General features: G+C 34.2%; 2 protein-coding genes across 5 annotated transcripts; one reads left to right on the plus strand and one right to left on the minus strand.

Moving 5' to 3' along the window:
- The first annotated feature begins 311 nt into the window (after window positions 1–311).
- LOC125670603 (uncharacterized) lies at window positions 312–10,686 on the plus strand. Of its 4 annotated transcripts, XM_048905850.2 has the most exons (4): window positions 405–910; window positions 5,706–5,747; window positions 8,693–8,792; window positions 10,284–10,404. In XM_048905850.2, exons 1-3 carry the CDS (start codon window positions 571–573, stop codon window positions 8,764–8,766), a joined length of 456 nt encoding a protein of 151 aa, XP_048761807.2. In that variant the 5' UTR covers window positions 405–570; the 3' UTR covers window positions 8,767–8,792; window positions 10,284–10,404. The 4 variants fall into 4 exon arrangements, with proteins under 4 accessions (XP_048761805.2, XP_048761807.2, XP_048761806.2 ...); XM_048905849.2 differs by lacking the exon at window positions 10,284–10,404 and having other exon boundaries at window positions 8,693–9,264; XM_048905847.2 differs by lacking the exon at window positions 8,693–8,792 and having other exon boundaries at window positions 412–910; window positions 10,284–10,686.
- A 647-nt stretch (window positions 10,687–11,333) lies between these two features.
- Window positions 11,334–13,732, minus strand: LOC125672381 (uncharacterized). The gene is made up of 2 exons (XM_048908626.2): window positions 13,611–13,732; window positions 11,334–13,404 (listed from the first exon to the last, which is right to left on the minus strand). Exons 1-2 carry the CDS (start codon window positions 13,623–13,625, stop codon window positions 11,530–11,532), a joined length of 1,890 nt encoding a protein of 629 aa, XP_048764583.1. The 5' UTR covers window positions 13,626–13,732; the 3' UTR covers window positions 11,334–11,529.
- Between the last annotated feature and the right edge of the window lie 7,532 nt (window positions 13,733–21,264).

Raw genomic sequence — 21,264 nt, forward strand, 5'->3', positions numbered from 1 at the left:
TGGTTGACTTTGTGCCGTGTGAAATGGATGGACTGAATTCGATGATAAACAATTCTCAATTGCTGATGCGTGCGTTAATTTACTGGGTACTCATCGGTAATATAGAATCCTGAACAAGTAAGCACGATAAGTGAATAGTCTCCGTGAATACCCTAAATTTTCTCACAAATATTGATTGCCGTTTTCAAAATGTACAGTGTAATTCATTTCTTCATGATTTAATTCCACATATAAAACGCAATGTGATTGGTTCATTTGACTTCATCAACATTTTTATTTTGTAAAAAGTTGCCGAATGACGTTACATTACCAGTTTGGCTCCTGTTTCCATTTTGTTCGTCTAGCAATATTCTCCGCGTCACAGAATTCACGGTATATAACGCGTTAACTACCCCCAACTTACTTTATATCGTATAAAACTAGAAGAAAACACTTTCGTTCCTGAAGAAACTGGATACGTTTTGTGCATCTACCTTACACTGTAAATAACATCAAGACTACAATAATTGATATTCGTCTTCGAATTTCTTTCTCTTTCGGGATAGAAAAAAAGGCTGTTCATTTGAAGAAATGATGTTTCAAATTTCTAATGTCTGGTTACTTTTACATTTGACACAACAATCGGCATCCATCAGAAATATTCAGCAAAGTTTTTTGCACGAGATCCTTGATAAACGGGGATACGTGTGTTTAAGTAGCACAGTCGAGCAGCACAAAGCGGAGTCCCGAGTAATGTGTGGCGTGCTCCTCTGCTTAGAAGAAGGAACTGTTATATTCACATTTGATGTCAATACACTAATCTGTCGAACTTACAAAGAGGAAGATTTTAACGGATGCCTCTTTCAAGCTTGTTCGACCTGTAAAACATACGGATATAATGAGTTGGAAACCACCACCGCCGCCAATGCTGGTAAGATATCACAGTATCTTATCATTATATAGGATTTACTTCAATAAAGCTTCACTCTATATTATCCACTATAGACTATTCGGTCACATTTCTATTGACACATTTGTTTTTTATGTAAGTCGGATATAGCAATATATATGCGATATGTGGATATTTGACAACATTAAGCAATAACTAATGGTAAGAAACGGACATGACGTCACGCTACTAGACCCCTACTTTAAAATCACAGATGCAACAAGCAAAAATGAATAATTTTAAACAAGTTACATTTGAGCGTACAGAATAAAACAAATGTGTCAGAGTTTCTACCAAGCTGCCATATTGATGTCACTGATGGAGTTGACTCTGAATGAAACTTTAGAATATTACCATAAAATAGTAGTGTTTAAACATAGGAAGTAACATTAAAAAGTCTTAAAATGAAAACCAAGCCTTGTATTCCCAGTGCACTTCAGTTTTCTTTTTTGAAAAATTGAAATGTTTGTAAGGTTATGCATTACATTTTGCTTTTAAACAAAATTCTTAGAGTTTAGTCTCTTAGAGGAGTTCCATGTAATGGTTATACCTATAGATAGAATGATAAAATATGTAAGGCCACACCAATTTGTAAAATAGTTCTTCGGATTTTCAAACAAAAAAAGTGAGGCGAGAGGGCGAAATTATTTTACAAATATTATTTTTAATTTTGGAGATAAAAATTATGAGGCGAGCGAATACAATAAATATAAATATTTTTAATTGAATTAAGTGTGATTTTAAAAAGCGGGCGCCTAAAAATAAAGATCTAAAATCATCAGATATCATTTGTTTATCACATAAACTTAATATTTTTCAACTTTGTTGATATAGTTTACAATAAATAAGAAGTATTTCAGGTTTCAAAGACTTGTTTTCTTTATACCTAATACATGTACTTTGCAACATTAACTGATAAGGTCTTTTTGAAGAATTTTATTTAAGTTTCATTTCTACAAACTTTCGATTCAGAGATATGCATATTGCTAGGGACACATCCAGTTTTGACATTCATTGCAAATGCAATATCCATTGCATCGCTTTGAGCATTTTCTTGAATTTTGATATGACATCACCAAACCTTTTGTGAATTTGTCGTTAACTGTCGGTCCGGTTTAAAATAGTCATCGATCAGTACCCCTTGCTTGTTGTAAGATGCGAATAAATGGGGCGGTCCTTCAGATAGGACTGCAAAAACTGAGATCCTTGTCACAGCAGGTGTAGCACGATAAAGATCCCTCAGTGCCATAAGCGCTGAGCATAGGCCTAAATTTTGTAGCCCTTCACCGGCAATGATAACGTCTTCATGTGAGTGAAATATTCTCAAGAGAGACTTCAGTCAATATATAGGCTAATCAAACAATCAATCATACGCTATCAATGTTCTCTAAATAGTGGCATTGAATAGTGCTTCAAAAGTTTCATCGGCTTCCAGTTCGATTCCAGCATAAGGAACAACTTCCAATCCAGTGTTATGAAGTATCGTACATATTAAGATAGACATCATGAATAACTTAACCGTATTACACTGTTAGGAAATTTCTCGAGAGCCCGCGCTACTGTCATTTGTCAGCATATACATCAAGGTTATTTGTGCGCTTGTTGTAAAAACTAAAAAAAATATTTACAGATATTTTTGAACACGCGGGCGGATATTATTTTTTGATAATATTATAATTTGGATTTGTTACAAATAGAAGCGGCGAATCCGACGAACTAGATTACAAATTGGCATGGCCTAAACACCTTTCAAAGTAACAAGAGAATCCACTTTTTTCATCCCTTACTATTGTTAATACACAAAATTATCCGAAAAACTGATGATTTCAGTTTGTTTCAACAATATATTTTTCTAAACAGGTACATGTACATGTATAAGACCGTTTATCAAAATATGCCTTTTTCTCAAACTTAACGTTTAACAATCTTGTAAATGTTTCACCAACACACACGTACATATATGTATATGGAGTGATCCCTGAGCAATATTTCGGTGACCGCCCAAATTTACCGTCGATATTGTAGAAAATTTTAATTTTGTATTCATTATAAAGAGGGTGTTGCACCGAAGCGGGGATTTTCCCTAATCGAAGCTCCGTGCCAGCATTCGTGACGTAGAGCTGACCCTCGTTCATATTTATACTCATTGCGTATTTGCCATTTAAATACCTGAAGGATTCCCCAGTACTAGGGACAATCCTAAAACATTTTATGTGTCAATACATTATACATGTAGTCCAAAGATAATTTTTGAAATCGTAAAAATTGAATTGTCTTCTTTTTTCCTGAGTATCAGATACAATGTATACGGTTACATGTTACGAGTGTATCAAATATTTAATATTCTATACTATTACAGTCTAAAAGCTCTTATACTCGTATGTATTATTTTCTACAACCAACAATTGGCAACTGTACATGACTCTGGCCACAAAACAAATTATGGGAAGTTTAATACGCATTAATAAAGTTCAACATTATTCAAAGTACATGTACCAGTGAAAATTGATTCAACATAGCAATTTGCTACTGGAATACATATAAAATCTAACTGTTTAACGGTTATTTACCTTGTTTGGCCTGAAAGTTTTTCTTCCAAAGCTTTGCAAAGTTCACAACGGTTTTTCGTAAAAGGCATCATGCCTTTGTCAACAACTTTCATTCAGAAAAACATACAAGTTCTCGTTAACAGCCTTGACTATTAAAACACAGGTATTGCATGCAGTATTCGGCGTATTTGTTGAGAGTCCTATTCACAAACTAAAGAGTGTCCAGGTTGGAAGCTTAAATTTCAAACTCGGCACATGGTAATAAACAGAGATTTGACATGAAACATTTATAAAAACTAGAAGCGTGTTTCAATTAAAATTTTAAAAAATCTAGTTCTAATACGTAATGTGGAAAAAAAAAAATGTGTTCGTAAGGGAGTTGAACCCAGTTATTTAAAAAAATAGAAAACATCTTAATTAACATATATGAGTCGACGACCATATCCACTGAACCACGCAGTAGACCATAAATAACTAAGGAAAATTAACGTACAGGTGAAGTTGAAAATAATACCAGTGATGTCGTTTCGATTTTTTTAGATTAAAAAAAAGTGCCCTCGTGAAACAAAATTTCAAAGCGACAGTTTTTTAGAGGGAAACTCGAAGAAATTTCAAAGCGACAGTTTTTTAGAGGGAAACTCGAAGAACATGTTCATGCGAAATTTATTTTGTTTCACGGAGGCAGTTTTTGCTGAAATTCGGGGATACCCCTCCATTTTAACGCTAAAAATCTTATAAATCGCTTATTGCTTGATTTAAACTCGAAATATTTTGGCTAATTTGTCAATACACGTCTTTTAAACTTATTTTCAAAACTTATTGAATCAAGACATGCGTTCCAATTGGTTTCATCATATATTTGAATAACTTAAATTGTTCTATCTTTCATGCAACACCTTTAGGGAAATTAACATGAGACGTGCAACAAGTCCTTTTGACAAGTCCGACGTCATTATCAAAACCACGCATTCTAATTATGAAAAGAAACCTGTGGTACCAAACTTCCACCAGAGTTCGTTTGCTCACAAACCAAACTCTTCCACTTAGGCATTATGGGATAGCGATTTCTTAGGCCGCGTATACTGTGACGTCACTGTAGAATGACGAAAAAACATAACGTCAAACGTAACCAACTTTCAAAACAAGAACGTAAACATCAAATTCATTACTTTACACAATAATTTGAACAGAGTATCCCTACTTTTTAATGATCTTTTGATCATTTTATGTTTAAAATAAAATCCATACTTTTATATTAATGCTTTTAATATTAATATCTTCAGACTTTTAACTGCGAACTACTTCTGTAGTGTAATTTGTCTGCGTGATAATCTCGGACTCACAATATACAAATCTGTATATTGTGGTGCGTCACATGTACTATCAAACTCCCCGTCGAGGCCTCATTACGTCACAGTGCCTACGAATAGACCTCTCCTATGTGACGCACCACAATATACAGATTTGTATATTGTGAGTCCGCGATTATCACGCAGACAAATTACACTAAAGAAGTAGTTCGCAGTTAAAAGTCTGAAGATATTAGTATTAAAAGCATTAATATAAAAGTATGGATTTTATTTTAAACATAAAATGATCAAAAGATCATTAAAAAGTAGGGATACTCTGTTCAAATTATTGTGTAAAGTAATGAATTTGATGTTTACGTTCTTGTTTTGAAAGTTGGTTACGTTTGACGTTATGTTTTTTCGTCATTCTACAGTGACGTCACAGTATACGCGGCCTAAGAAATCGTTATCCCATAATGCCTAAGTGGAAGAGTTTGGTTTGTGAGCAAACGAACTCTGGTGGAAGTTTGATGTACTATTCGTAGGCACTGTGACGTAATGAGGCCTCGACGGGGAGTTTGCCTGTGGTACATGTTGTGTTTTATATCAGTTCATGCTCAAATATTCATGAAATACTTTTTAATTACCACAACTGATAAAGCAGTTGGCTTAAAGTAGCAAAGTACATGTAAATAAAACATTTTATTAATGCATACATGTAATTACATATACCTTTTACTTTCTATATATCTCTCAATTCATATTGCAATTGCATGAATGAGCACTACGTACATGCATGCGGAGATTCTGAATGTTTCTATGAAAATCTTTTTGTCATCAAAACCTAGCAAAATGATACATATTAATTTCAAATATTTCACTACAACACACGAAGAACATACATAATCTTTTTAAGAGTATTGTTTCATAACATTCTAGGTACCACAACAGTACAAACAACCCAAGATACAGGACAACAAGGTATGGGGATAGTTTTTATCAAATGTGGTGTGGCAAACTTGTGGAATTCAATGAAGAACGAAATATAATATTTCCCTTTAAATTTTTAATCACTGCATGTAAATCCAAACATTGTTGCCTTACAATTTAATGAAGCATACATATGTTTGGTTGGGTTTTTTTTGTTGTTGGTTTTTTTATGGGGGGGGGGTTAATTTCATATATTTATCTATACGAGTACGTCTAATGTTTTGACTTTCTTTTTGCGTGTACTCAAACCCGATCAGTAAATGATCAATATATATACACCTGCCTACAAAAACTCAATTCAATATTTCAAGACGTTTAGGGAAAAGTCCGGAAAAATGGTCCAAACAGTAATTTTTCTATGTTAGAGGGGCACAGCTCCATCAAAAAACAACGAACCGGTACAAAACACAAACTCGATCTGTAAACTCATCAATACAACGATGTATATACCTGCATACAAAAAACCAATTCAATATCTCAAGGCGTTTAGAAAAAAGTCCGGAAAACTGGATGTCGCGGAAAGACGGACAAAGCTAAAAACCCGGACCATTTTGTGGCGGGAGCATACAATTAAATTAACAATTGAGTACTGAGAGCTTGACCCACGAACGGATGATTAATCTGAAACATATTTTACTGACAATTTCAGATAATAAACAGGTAAAGGGTTTGGTTTCCTACGAGTTATAACTAAAAATGCATCATCCCAAAATTATTCAATGTCATTTTTCATATAGGGTCATATTTGATATACATGCAGGAAAAAATCTGAATGCAAGATTGTACAACGCGTTGTAAACCTTTATACAAACTTAGCTTAGCTGAATTCTGTGGTGCAGAATTTTAATATTGTTTTACTGCTTGTAAACAAATTCCTAAAATTCTGATTTTAATTAAAATAAAGCGTATTTGCCCAATTTTAGGTGCATTAATCATTCTAATTCTTAAATTACATTCCGTTCCGCGTTTTAGCAACACCCATGAACGATCACTTGAAAATCTGAAATTATCGTCATTAAAATTGGTAGAACGATAACTACTGCATTGAAGACTCCACTCATTATAATCCTCCCCGTTATATAATATCGTGATTTTAAAAGTATAATCACTATAACAGTACAGACAATCCAAGACTATGGAAAGACTTTGTCATACGATGTGGCAAAATGTGGAATGGAATTAGTAGCGAACGAAATATTTCAGTGTTTGTAAATCACCCCAGACATTGGTGCCAGGGGACAGTTTTTTGTTTGGTTTTTTTTTTGTTTTTTTGTTTGTTTGTTCTGAAACATGTGGGTAGGGGGTATACATCAAAGTGAGATTATGACAGGCTAATAAAAAAAATCACATCTCCATTTTATGTCAATACTTGTATTAAGGTAGGTCCTTAGTCCTGGATTTTTGGGGTTTAGGTAGCATTTTTTTGTTTGGAATCAATAAATTAACATTCAGAGTAATGAAAAAAGGCAAAACAGTTAAGGGTTTCCATATTAATTTTCATTACATACACCACTAAAGTCATATACCCCGATGTAGATTTTTATGAAATTCATTGGAAACAGTTATTTGTTGTTATTTTAATATAAAAACAACAAAATGTTTTTTGAATTGCATTTATTTATCGGGAAACATGTCAATAACTAAAACACATGTCATTTTCAATATGTTCATCAAGTTTTAGAATAATATGTGGAAAATTATTGAATTAGCGTTATTCCCCAAAATGTTAAAAACAAACAAATGTGGACGCATTTTCCTTATAGCATGGTTTACATATCATTTTTTCTGTTTATATTAGTAGAGTTACATCTGTTATAGTTATTCATGGGAAAAAATCCATACCTTTCCTTAATAATTTCAAATCTATAGCTTCCAGATTATGTATACCCCCATCAAAAACTGAAGTCTGGCACCATACAGCTGAGCTATTTAAATCACTCGGGATTAAAATTGTATGTAATTTCATGAAAAGACACAGATAATGATTCCTTATCACCTTGGTAAACTGTTTGTCAAAAATAAAGGAAATCTATCGCATTATGGACTTGATAAATAATTGAATGAAAACAGAGTTATTGTCCTTGGATTCAATATTTTGAAACATATCATTGACTATTCAAATATAACTAAGAAGTTTGAAATATTTTATGGCTAACAAGATTTTTTACAATAACTATTGGAAAAGATTCCAACAAAATTTATGTTCCTATCATTAAATTATTGACTTTGCAAAATCCTATGACGTCACACGAGTGTGGAACTACGTTAAGCACTCAGCTACATTGTACATTTGAAATGTATACTAAAATTATTGAATACATATTTACACATGTAATATCATTTCAAATATGGGGTATTTCCATTTTTAAAAAAATTTGACTGGGCCCATAGTGCGAAACTGTCCACTGCTACCATTGCTAGCTTACACCGTCAAGAATCATTCTCATGTTGTGTGTTTAGTTCTTTTCTGTGTTTAATGATTAAGTGCGTGTGTGTGTTTGTGTGCGTGCGTGCATTGTGGTGGCAACTATTGTAGTACAGTGTTTCTTCTACTTTTTCACATCCTGTTGTACTATTTGGTCGATTAATTCCATGTATGTCACAGTACCTCCTCGTATGTTACTTGTAATACAAATTAATAAATGGAAATCAGTAGCATGTTATTTCATAACCCAAATATGCCGTATAAATGCTTTATATGTCCCCGTAATAGGAGAGTCGGTGTGTGTGTGTGTGTGTGTGTGTGTGTGTGTGATATGGTTATCGTCTTGAAAACTTTCACAATGATATAGGTAAAACCACAGGCACTTGTTTCATACATGCCCCCCCCCCCCCCCCCCCTGTATGAAATAAGTGCCTGTGGGTAAAACTTCTCACCTTTTTTGTTTTGTTTTTATGTGATTTCGTGATTTTTAAACCAAAATTCATAATTCTAGGTTCTATAACAACAGTACAGACGACCCAAGACCCAGGACAAGAAGAGTGTCTCAGTCATTGTGAATTTCGTTGAAAACAAAATATTTTATCTTTTATTCGGTGCGTGTAAAGACCAGACGTTGCTGCTTTACACCATAATGAATTCTGTCAGTGTTTAGTTATATTTATGTTTCTCATATTTTATTTTTTGTGAGGTGTGCTTTCTACTCTTTGTACAGTTTATCTGTGCTAGCAGTTATTTTAGCACGGGTTTTCTTCTACTTTTTCACACCGTACTTTGCTATCTGCTCGATTAATTCATGAATGTCAAAGTCACTTGTTCGTTGATTCGTAGACATGCCACTTCATGATTGACTGTGCTATATGTATGTGAATGTGTTATCTTAAGTTAAAGACTGTTTTTTGCACATGTTTATTGTTAAATGTAGATGTATATGTGTGTGCAGATTATAGATAGAATAGATTTCATTTTAAATATTTCTTACATATCTGAATGTATATACAGTGTATATTTCCATCTTTCATCAAGATTAAATCTGATGCGGATTGATAAATGTACTAGTGAATGAATTGATTAGTGTTACATGTGTTGTGGTGCCTTGGTATAGGAGGGGGTTGGTTTCGCTGCGCTTCATTCCACACTAGCACGATTTCTTGTACGGATAGACTCGACAGGTGTTCATAGTACTACATGTATACCATATACATAGGAAATGAGAAACAAATGAAATCACGTTCAAAACACTAGGCAGTGATCAAAATTACTAAAAAGTATCACATCACGTAAGTGTGGGAATGCAAATGGAGTTTATCATTTTGTTTCGTGGGCTTATCAGAATATGAGAATTGTATTTTCCGTATATGCATGTCCACATCTCTGTTACAGTAGTCCCAGGTAAATATTTGAGCGCATTCGATGCGTTTTCGTGGTAAACATGCCGTATGCATTAATCATGCCCATGCTTTTGCCTTTTGAATATGAATATTTCCATTCTATTAATAAATAGATAATTGGTAGCACGATTTCTCCGCGTCTGTTACATGCTATTGACATGACTACTGCAAATACTTGCATGCACGCGCAAGAATGCAAGAAAAGCTTTTTCGTTGTTTCGTCCAAGTTATCTATTACTTTTAGAATGTTTTGCTATCTTGCTATATTTTATTGTGATTCTGAATACTGCATATTTTGTTTGCTTCTCATTCCCTATATATACATGTACATATATACATTACTACCGGAAATGCGCAGCGGTCGAGTCAAGATAAAGAAATAAAAAAAATACTTATATGAAAATATCACGTTTGGCTATGTAAGTAAAACAGGCTATTTGTAAGAAATTTTCAATAACATATGTACGTATTAAGAATTTTTGTCAGTTTTAGCTTGAGTTAGACGAACACGGCATGATTAATTAATTTGTTTTTGTCAGTTTTAACTTGAGTTAGACGAACACGGCATGATTAATTAATTTGTTTTGTCAGTTTTAACTTGAGTTAGACGAACACGGCATGATTAATTAATTTGTTTTTGTCAGTTTTAACTTGAGTTAGACGAACACGGCATGATTAATTCATTTGTTTTTGCAGAATCAACTGTATCCTGCACAGGTCTTCATGGAGCACTCCTTCCTCATCCTACCGACTGTTCTAAATTCTTCGAATGTGTGTACACGAATGCCGTACCACGTGTTTGTGCCGTCAGCCTTCATTTCGATGTCAACCGCAATTTGTGTGACTACCCAGCTAATGTTGACTGTCAGTCGTAAAGCAGATTTCAAAATTAATTCTCCACGCAGGACAATATCATTGTTATGCAATTAGCACATGTAGAGTTATAAGTGAATCTTCGCATTTCAAGATAATTAATATCATGGTGTTTGGCGTGTAACAAATAATTAATGATTAATTAAAACGGAGAGGATTTATATAGGCAGTGCCTGCTGCCCAATCCTATTATGAATTATCATAATAAAACAATATTTAAATCAAATTAATTATTTGTTTGTAGCGTTACATGTATGTCACTAACTATATGAAAGGTGAAGATAACGAACAGTGATCAATCTCATAACTCCTATAAAGGTGAAGATAACGAACAGTGATCAATCTCATAACTCCTGTAAAGGTGAAGATAACGAACAGTGATCAATCTCATAACTCCTGTAAAGGTGAAGATAACGAACAGTGATCAATCTCATAACTCCTACAAGCAATACAAAATAGATAGTTGGGCAAACACGGACCCCTGGACACACTAGAGGTGGGAACAGGTGCCTAGAAGGAGTAAGCATCCCCTGTCGACCGGTCACACCCGCCATGAGCCCTATATCCTGATCAGGTAAACGGAGTATACATGGGTGAATTCCATCAGCTAAGCGCTCAGGTACACTTACAATGGGGTTTCTTTACTGTACCAACCCCTACCGAGACGTGGGACCTCATCCTAAAGACTCCCAGTTTTAACTTTCTAATTTCGAGTGCTTGGCAAAGGAACAATCGCAACCTTTCTCAATACCTTAGCTGGAAGGTTCACATATACGATCTTCCATCAAATTTGAGATGCAGATCGTGGTTTGGAATTTTCAATTGCAAAACATACAATTTCCTAAATATTAGATTTATAACTAATAGCCTATGTTACAATAGCTGTGATTTTTAATAATAAAGCAATATTCAGTACATTCATCAGTTAACACACGTGTATCAGATACTAACACACATACATGTATATATGTAACAGATATACTATACTTTCAGTTTTGATTTGCACACGTTGAGTGTTCTGCAACTTAAAAACATTTGAAAAAGTACATGTACAATCATGAAATTATTTTCATATTATGGTTTTGTCTTCATCGATTGCCTCTAATTTAAGATCAGGGCTCATCGTATGATAGCTGGAGATGCATTTCCGGTAGAACATGGCCGTTAAACCGTACATATTTTTCCAATCTGAAATTATGCTTCTCGGTGTATCGCCATTCACAGACACGTGATCAACAAGGCTATTCCCATTCGATATCCACATTGATGATAGCGTCATTAATGGGTATATCTTCCTGTCATGCATAATTTCATCGTATTTCACGGTAAGGATGGTTTCAAAATGCATTGCATCGATGTAAAGGGACGCGCGGTCTCCATGAACAAATTCTATATCAAATTTCATGTTAATGGAATCTAGCTCTATCTTATGGATTGGCGAGGTCGGACGAGGTTCACTGCCATTATTTGGCCCAATGACAATACTTGTTCCAAATGGTATCCAGTCGAGACCGTGTGGAGTAATAGGGAGTAAGCTTGCCAATCCGTCGTGGTATAAAGTGAAGACTTGGGAAAATCCACTGCCCCAAGGCAATTTAGCATATACTTGAATCAGATCCATATTATTAAATTCCTCTTTGGTATATTTGCTTCTAACTGTCATTGTATTTTCTCCCATATACCAAAAATCGATGTCTGTCCCTTCAATGATGTATTTGTTATCTTTGAAGAGGACTGTTTTGTTGTGTACCGTCTCCCGCTTGTTCAGTGTTATAGACTCGATGACTGCTTCAACGACTTCTGATGATGAAAATCCCAGCCGAAGAATATTTTCTTGTTTTAAACTCCACGAATAATCCGGAATTTTCCAAGTATGCACTGTCGCATTTTTAGGGTCAATTATAAGCCTATCAAACCCAATGTACCGACGAGAATCTCCCAGGTATGAAACATCCATACTGAATGGCGAACCTTGCGCTCTAAATTTTACAGCCAAATCGGTGCCCACGTTATTTTCATCTACGCCTCTCGTCAAAGACAGTTTGGACTGAAGAAATGTTATTGACATTATGATGTAGTTTGGAGATCCTGCAAATTCAATTTTGATTCTGTTTTTCTCGATATTTTTCCCATATGCATCAACTGTTATATTAGAAAGATTCAATGACGGACGACCGAAATTGCAGCCATGGTGATTAGGAAGTCGGTTATTGGAAAATGTTTTGTATCGTGGAGTTGAGGCTGTGAGGCGGAATGTGTTGACTAAGTCGTTGTATACTGCGACTTTGATGTTTGCTTCTTCGGAACAAGATGTTTTGAAGCTCTTTTGTTCAAATCTTGAACTGGGTATGCTGTCTATTTTAGGTCCTTCTTTGAAAGTGATGTCGTCAAAACAGAACATGTCACAATAGAATCCCAATTCGTCCAAACTCTGGTCTTCCACGTCCACCGTAATGAAATCGACCTCGGCTCCCCACTGGTCCGACACGGCAACCATTAATTTGATTTTATGATTACCTGCTCCGAGCAACATGCCCTTACCCACAGGACCACTGGAATGGTAATTGTTCCAAGCGTTTCCACTACCAGTCTGAGTTCCTGTTAGATATTCCCCAACCATGTTTCCATCCATTTCAACCGCATACTCATCATGGGGCCCATCATTGGAAAATCTAATGTTCGAAACGTGGACTGTTGTATCTTTGAGTAAACAGAAATTGTATTCTAAGTACTGGCCCTGTAGTAAGTGCACGGCATTTCTGCCGCTAGCTTCAGATCGAGACACGGCCCCAGCCTCAGGGCTACGCAGGTTTAGAGTTCCTACAGTATGCGAATCCTCGGACTCAAATATGAACGTTTTTGAGCTGGCGTTCCGAAATACGCTACTCAAAATGAATATAATTTGGAGGCACTTGCACTGGATAAGACGATTGAGTAAGTTTTTCTGAAGAAAAAAAAATTCAAATTGGTGTCATCGTCAGGCGAAGAGAAAGGTGTTTACCGGTACAGTGTCGTGTGTCGAAACGTTCTCCTTCAGTAAAACCGTTAGCATATCAATCGTACTGAGAAATGGTAGTAAATCCATTGCTTAGTGAAAGAACATACAATTTAAAAATTGTTGATGTTTTTTAAACATTTTTATCATCTTACCTTTACGAGTAGCATTGTTGACGATCAGACTTTCCCCGACAAATTGATTTTAAGTCGGCAGATGCACACCTCTGTTTTGAAAGCTTCAAACCAGTTTGTGGAGTTACATTTCACGTCACAATGAATTAATTAACTCATTACCATTAATTACCACAAACCTAGATAATTTACTTCAGTTGAATCAGTAATCTCTCGGTTTGCAAGTACTTGTATTATTTTTATCATTCTCTTTTATATGTGAATTTTAATCACGCTAGTTATTATTTATGACCATCAAACTATTCTGCATCTTAATAAAGTGGTATAAAATATTTTAAAACCTTACGTCAGCTGGAATTGATTACATTTGTAAACATCAATTAAGAACATAGATAAGTACAAAACATTTTTCAAATTAATGTACTGACGCATGCGCAAATCCAAACTGCACAATGCATGCATACTATACCCTAGAAAAGTACATGATTCCGCCAGTTCAAAAGAGGTCCCTTCTCTCTGTATCACTTCTTTTTGAGTAAATGGTATTTGCAACATAGAAGGGGGTGATATCGAGAGTTAACTTAAGATAAATAAAAAGTGGAGCTAAAATGCCTTCGAAAATCTAGACAAGTAATGTACAAAAGTCTCATGGCGAATCCAGAACAGTAGACAAATGTGTATACATGTAGTTACTTTTCCGATGTTTTGTCTCCGATGTCATAGTAATTCCTCATGAATGCGAAGCAGTTGTGAATAATGTGCGTATGAATCTAGCTAAATATAGTGTGTCTAATTCTTCGTCTGCTTCGCCATGCTTGTTATAGTGAGATCTTGTAGGTGGATCTACTGAGTAAACATTGACAATCAGCGCGAAAATGTAGTTACTCGAGCCATTCCGACAAAGAAAGGAAAATCATATGGTGGCAGAAACAAATTACACTCTGCTGTCCGTTTTTTAACTTGATATCAAATTCAAATGTTTTCAATAGCGATGAAATTGCTTTCTCCTCCGTACTCGTCCTTTGAGATAAACACTACCTTATATCGGCATATATGCAAATAACTAGATGACCGGAAGTTTAAACTTTAGTATATCAAACACCTTACATGGCGTACAAATATGAATCGATAAATTGGAATACATCAAAATTGTTAAAAAGAGTAGAATAGAGCATCACGAATCGTAAGTGGCAGGTTGTAAATTTATATACTGACTAAGAAACATAGAATGTCATTTTATTTACGTAAAGAAAACAAGCAAATATTTAGAATGATCGAAAATGTTGCGGTAGTGAATCACTCCCGCATCTGCACCATCACGGAGATCCTAAGAAGTTGTAGCCCCTCCTCACCCCCACCCCCCAAGGAGAGGGCTACATTATTGCAGCTAATATATGCGTGCCGCCATGGTCTCCGTCTTAACATATTTGTACATCTGCCTATGAAAGCATCTGATATCAAATGACCGTATCCAACTTAACTAATTCTAGGCGTGTAAATGGAATCCAATAACGAGGAGGAGGAGGGGGCTCAACATGTAGATATTTATTTATTATTCTGCTGAAATTCAAATATGATGTGAAATCAAAATACGTCATTGCTACATCGGAACTGTTAGGTTGATTTGAGATAATCACCGCCTTGCTAATTGAATAGAGATTTTTAATGATTTTTATTATCCCACAGCATGGTGTTATATGACGTTAGTTTTCGGGAAGTATATCATTTTTGATTTCTACTTTTAAGGAGAATCGTGAAATTAAAAAGAAAAACGGCTCACAGTGTTTGCTATTGAGATGTAGTGTGTTAAACTCAACCTTTTTACTTACCGGTCATTTATTTATTTAAGAAAATCCATTTGTTTGTTGGTGTCAACACAAGGTAAGCAACACAAATCAAGCATGACATGAAATTAATAGGCACCCATGTCTTCTAACAATATAGATATATAAAGTTCAATGCTAGTAGATTGGAAATGAATAATGACCTTTTTGCACTTGATATACGGAAGAATTCTCGAGTTTTGTAATTTCTTCAAAATTCCACATTTAGATAAAAAAAAAAGTCTTGCCTTCAAATTTAAAATGGAACTTAAGAAAGTAGGAAGTATGGATAGCCAAAGTTTCGAATTATTGGCCAAAATGTTGAATTTACCTGCAAATTGGGTAAATCAATATAGATAATTTTAAGAATTGGCGTCTGTTTACAAAAACAGATCAACCAAATTAACAATTTTACAACATTTGAATTAGTTCACAGTAGCTACTGCTTGTATTATAAGTTACAAAATTGAAACACACGCCTATAAGTTTTGACAATATCGGTACGTTGGATGAAACAAAAACTACAATCGTGCAAATTTAGATCCTTCCTCCTTTTCAAAACCTTTTCAATTTTTTTTCCTGACGAAGTTGCATTCAAAACCAATCTTTTAGTTTACGAGGGAACAAAAATTACGAATAGAATTCTGATGTTTTGGATGCGTGCGAACGATTTCATGGATAAAACATGTACAGTTGTACATCTAAAATCTGTGACATGGGAGAAGGTACACATATTTCTTCTAAGACGTACCAATGCCAGGAGTGAAAGAAACATCCTGGCCATTAATTGTTTCAAATAAAAAAGTTATTTACATATTATGACATGATATTTTCATAAGAGAAGTGAATGTAATGATACATGAAAGACACCATTTACAAATTCATGTAATTACCAATGTATATATACATGTACAACCAAGCGCGAAAAAATAACATTACGCAAATCATTCGGGTAAAAACTGTAGACGTCAATCATTTTTTTCAAATCTGACCAAAAAAAAAAAAAAAAAAAAAAAAACCCCAGTCATCTACGTGAAAAATACAAAGGTACTGATGAATAGATAATTTGATAGAGATTCTAACTAGTATGAAAATTAATATCATTGGCTAGAAATAAAGCTTTCATAATCTCATATATATATATATATATATCCAGGATTACCATATCAAGAATGTTAATGATAGACGTAACTGAAATCCATTTCTTGGGGGGGGGGGGGGGGGGGGGATCAGAATTGTAACAAACTATTCACTGACAGTCCTCGTTATATATAGCAAACACACAAACTGTGGTAGTCTTTATTATACTGACAGTCCTCGTTATATATAACAAACACAAACTGTAGTAGTCTATATACTGACAGTCCTCGTTATATGTAACAAACAATAAACTGTAGTAGTCTATATACTGACAGTCCTCGTTATATGTAACAAACAATAAACTGTAGTAGTCTATATACTGACAGTCCTCATTATATGTAACAAACAATAAACTGTAGTAGTCTATATACTGACAGTCCTCGTTATATATAACAAACACACAAACTGTAGTAGTCTATATACTGACAGTCCTCGTTATATGTAACAAACAATAAACTGTAGTAGTCTATATACTGACAGTCCTCGTTATATATAACAAACACAAACTGTAGTAGACTATATACTGACAGTCCTCGTTATATATAACAAACAATAAACTGTGGTAGTCTATATACTGACAGTCCTCGTTATATGTAACAAACAATAATCTGTAGTAGTCTATATACTGACAGTCCTCGTTATATGTAACACACGAACAAACTGTAGTAGTCTATATACTGACAGTCCTCGTTATATGTAACAAACAATAAACTGTAGTAGTCTATATACTGACAGTCCTCGTTATATGTAACAAACAATAAACTGTAGTAATCTATATACTGACAGTCCTCGTTATATGTAACAAACACAAACTGTAGTAGTCTATATACTGACAGTCCTCGTTATATGTAACAAACAATAAACTGTAGTAGTCTATATACTGACAGTCCTCGTTATATGTAACAAACACAAACTGTAGTAGTCTATATACTGACAGTCCTCATTATATATAACAAACAATAATCTGTAGTAGTCTATATACTGACAGTCCTCGTTATATATAACAAACACAAACTGTAGTAGTCTATATACTGACAGTCCTCGTTATATGTAACAAACACACAAACTGTAGTAGTCTATATACTGACAGTCCTCGTTATATATAACAAACAATAGACTGTAGTAGTCTATATACTGACAGTCCTCGTTATATGTAACAAACACAAACTGTAGTAGTCTATATACTGACAATCTGTAGTAGTCTATATACTGACAGTCCTCGTTATATGTAACAAACACACAAACTGTAGTAGTCTATATACTGACAGTCCTCGTTATATATAACAAACAATAAACTGTAGTAGTCTATATACTGACAATCTGTAGTAGTCTATATACTGACAGTCCTCGTTATATATAACAAACACACAAACTGTAGTAGTCTATATACTGACAGTCCTCGTTATATATAACAAATAATAAACTGTAGTAGTCTATATACTGACAGTCCTCGTTATATGTAACAAACAATAAACTGTAGTAGTCTATATACTGACAGTCCTCGTTATATATAACAAACACACAAACTGTAGTAGTCTATATACTGACAGTCCTCGTTATATATAACAAATAATAAACTGTAGTAGTCTATATACTGACAGTCCTCGTTATATGTAACAAACACACAAACTGTAGTAGTCTATATACTGACAGTCCTCGTTATATGTAACAAACAATAAACTGTAGTAGTCTATATACTGACAGTCCTCGTTATATATAACAAATAATAAACTGTAGTAGTCTATATACTGACAGTCCTCGTTATATATAACAAACAATAAACTGTAGTAGTCTATATACTGACAGTCCTCGTTATATGTAACAAACAATAAACTGTAGTAGTCTATATACTGACAGTCCTCGTTATATGTAACAAACAATAAACTGTAGTAGTCTATATACTGACAGTCCTCGTTATATATAACACACAAACTGTAGTAGTCTATATACTGACAGTCCTCGTTATATGTAACAAACACACAAACTGTAGTAGTCTATATACTGACAGTCCTCGTTATATGTAACAAACAATAAACTGTAGTAGTCTATATACTGACAATCTGTAGTAGTCTATATACTGACAGTCCTCATTATATGTAACAAACAATAAACTGTAGTAGTCTATATACTGACAGTCCTCGTTATATATAACAAACAATAAACTGTAGTAGTCTATATACTGACAATCTGTAGTAGTCTATATACTGACAGTCCTCATTATATGTAACAAACAATAAACTGTAGTAGTCTATATACTGACAGTCCTCGTTATATGTAACAAACAATAAACTGTAGTAGTCTATATACTGACAGTCCTCGTTATATATAACACACAAACTGTAGTAGTCTATATACTGACAGTCCTCGTTATATATAACAAACACACAAACTGTAGTAGTCTATATACTGACAGTCCTCGTTATATATAACAAACAATAAACTGTAGTAGTCTATATACTGACAGTCCTCGTTATATGTAACAAACACACAAACTGTAGTAGTCTATATACTGACAGTCCTCGTTATATGTAACAAACAACAAACTGTAGTAGTCTATATACTGACAGTCCTCGTTATATGTAACAAACACACAAACTGTAGTAGTCTATATACTGACAGTCCTCATTATATATAACAAACACACAAACTGTAGTAGTCTATATACTGACAGTCCTCGTTATATGTAACAAACAATAGACTGTAGTAGTCTATATACTGACAGTCCTCATTATATGTAACAAACAATAAACTGTAGTAGTCTATATACTGACAGTCCTCGTTATATGTAACAAACACACAAACTGTAGTAGTCTATATACTGACAGTCCTCGTTATATGTAGCATACATTCTATAGTAGTCTATGTACGGGGTTCGATTATTTTCTTTAAATTTATTTCTTGGTCCGTTTTGTTCTATAGGACGATATTGATAGTTATCTTTGAACACCACTGTCCGGTATCATTAAGACGTTTAATTTCTTACAATGCTCTTAATGTATGACTTACGTTGTATTAATATCAGCATCAGTATGATATTTATAGCAGCTGGTTTTTTTTTATTAGGATGTCTGGTACTCAGATTTCACACAGTTCAAAAAACTACAGAAACCATTTTAATCTTCAGTGAGCCATATGGGGCTGTTTTCGCCGTCTAATGCATTGCCTAGTCTCTTTATTTGAATGTCTACGAACAGAATGGGGGAAGAAAAATTGTCTTCGCAATTTCTTCAGATCCCTTGTCAGCCTTGGGTAAGTGAAATTGACACGTATATAACTAACCATCGTTCGATTCTAGCGTTCCTTTCCATATAATAACGACAGTTTCATATTTGTTTGGATATAATACGTGCATACAGCATCAAGTGTCGAAGCTAGAATGTTAATCCTGGATATATAGTGAATGTATGTATGTGAAGTAATACAATGACTTTTTTCGAATGCATAGTTTGTTTCTTTTGTTTTATGTTTTGTACCAATACAGTTCGGACTAATCCTCTGACACTGTATGAAATATATGTTAAGACTCGATTTTTAAAACACAGGAGAGGGGAGATGAGGATGATGAAGAAGATTTCTGTTCTTGGGAGGAACCAGCAAACACAGATGACATTACAGAGGTACGTCAAATGAGTGGTGCTTCAGATCAATATATATATATAGACATTACAGAGGTACGTCAAATGAGTGGTGCTTCAGATCAATATATATATATATATAGACATTACAGAGGTACGTCAAATGAGTGGTGCTTCAGATCAATATATATATATATATATATATATATATATATATATATATAGACATTACAGAGGTACGTCAAATGAGTGGTGCTTCAGATCAATATTATATATATATATATATATGTGTGTGTGTGTGTGTGTGTGTGTGTGTGTGTGTGTGTGTTTGTCTTTTTTTTCCGAAGTAAATTATTTTTTAAATAATCTAAACACTGTCTAGACAGTGTTTAGAGTATATATATATAGAGAGAGAGAGAGAGAGAGAGAGAGAGAGAGAGAGAATCCTAATTAAAACAATACATTGTGTATTTAGAGATTCTTAAGCACTGTCCCCCGGTATCCTTTGCAGTTTTTGTGACATTTTTTAAAAAATAATTTCAGTACATGTATTTTAAATGTGTGCGCATGTGCTATGGCAATAATACATGTAATGCACTACATCTAGTCATGTTCTAACTTTCATGCTTTGTACATTATACTGACCATTACAGTCGTGCACTAGACACAGGGAGAATCCCATTTAACACTTAGAAATTCTTAAGCACCGTCCCCTGGTGTCCTTTGCAGTTCTGTGATCAACAATTTTTATTATGAGGGTATATACATATGTATGTATTTGCAGTGGTACATATGTTGCACTATATATAGTCACAATTAGGTTAATTCTTGCTGAAGAAGTATAGTTAATATTGTTAAAAACATTGTCAATATCATTATGTTTATGTACCTATTTGAATTTGCCGACATGTTTGCATTGGACACAAGAACCTATAAGATTACACATGGTTTTGAACACTTGTTACCATAATGCATGTACATTTAATTGTAAATTATATTCGTTCTTGGAAACAATAAGATATGTTATAGCAATGGTACATGTAAATGCACAACATCTAGTAATATTTTTCAGTCCCCTTTCATTGTTACCTTCCAATATTGCAATCAGTCTAAATTGTATTGTAAACAAAACTTTGT

The sequence above is a fragment of the Ostrea edulis genome, chromosome 4 (assembly GCF_947568905.1).
Source record: "Ostrea edulis chromosome 4, xbOstEdul1.1, whole genome shotgun sequence".
NCBI classification, from domain to species: Eukaryota; Metazoa; Mollusca; class Bivalvia; order Ostreida; family Ostreidae; genus Ostrea; species Ostrea edulis.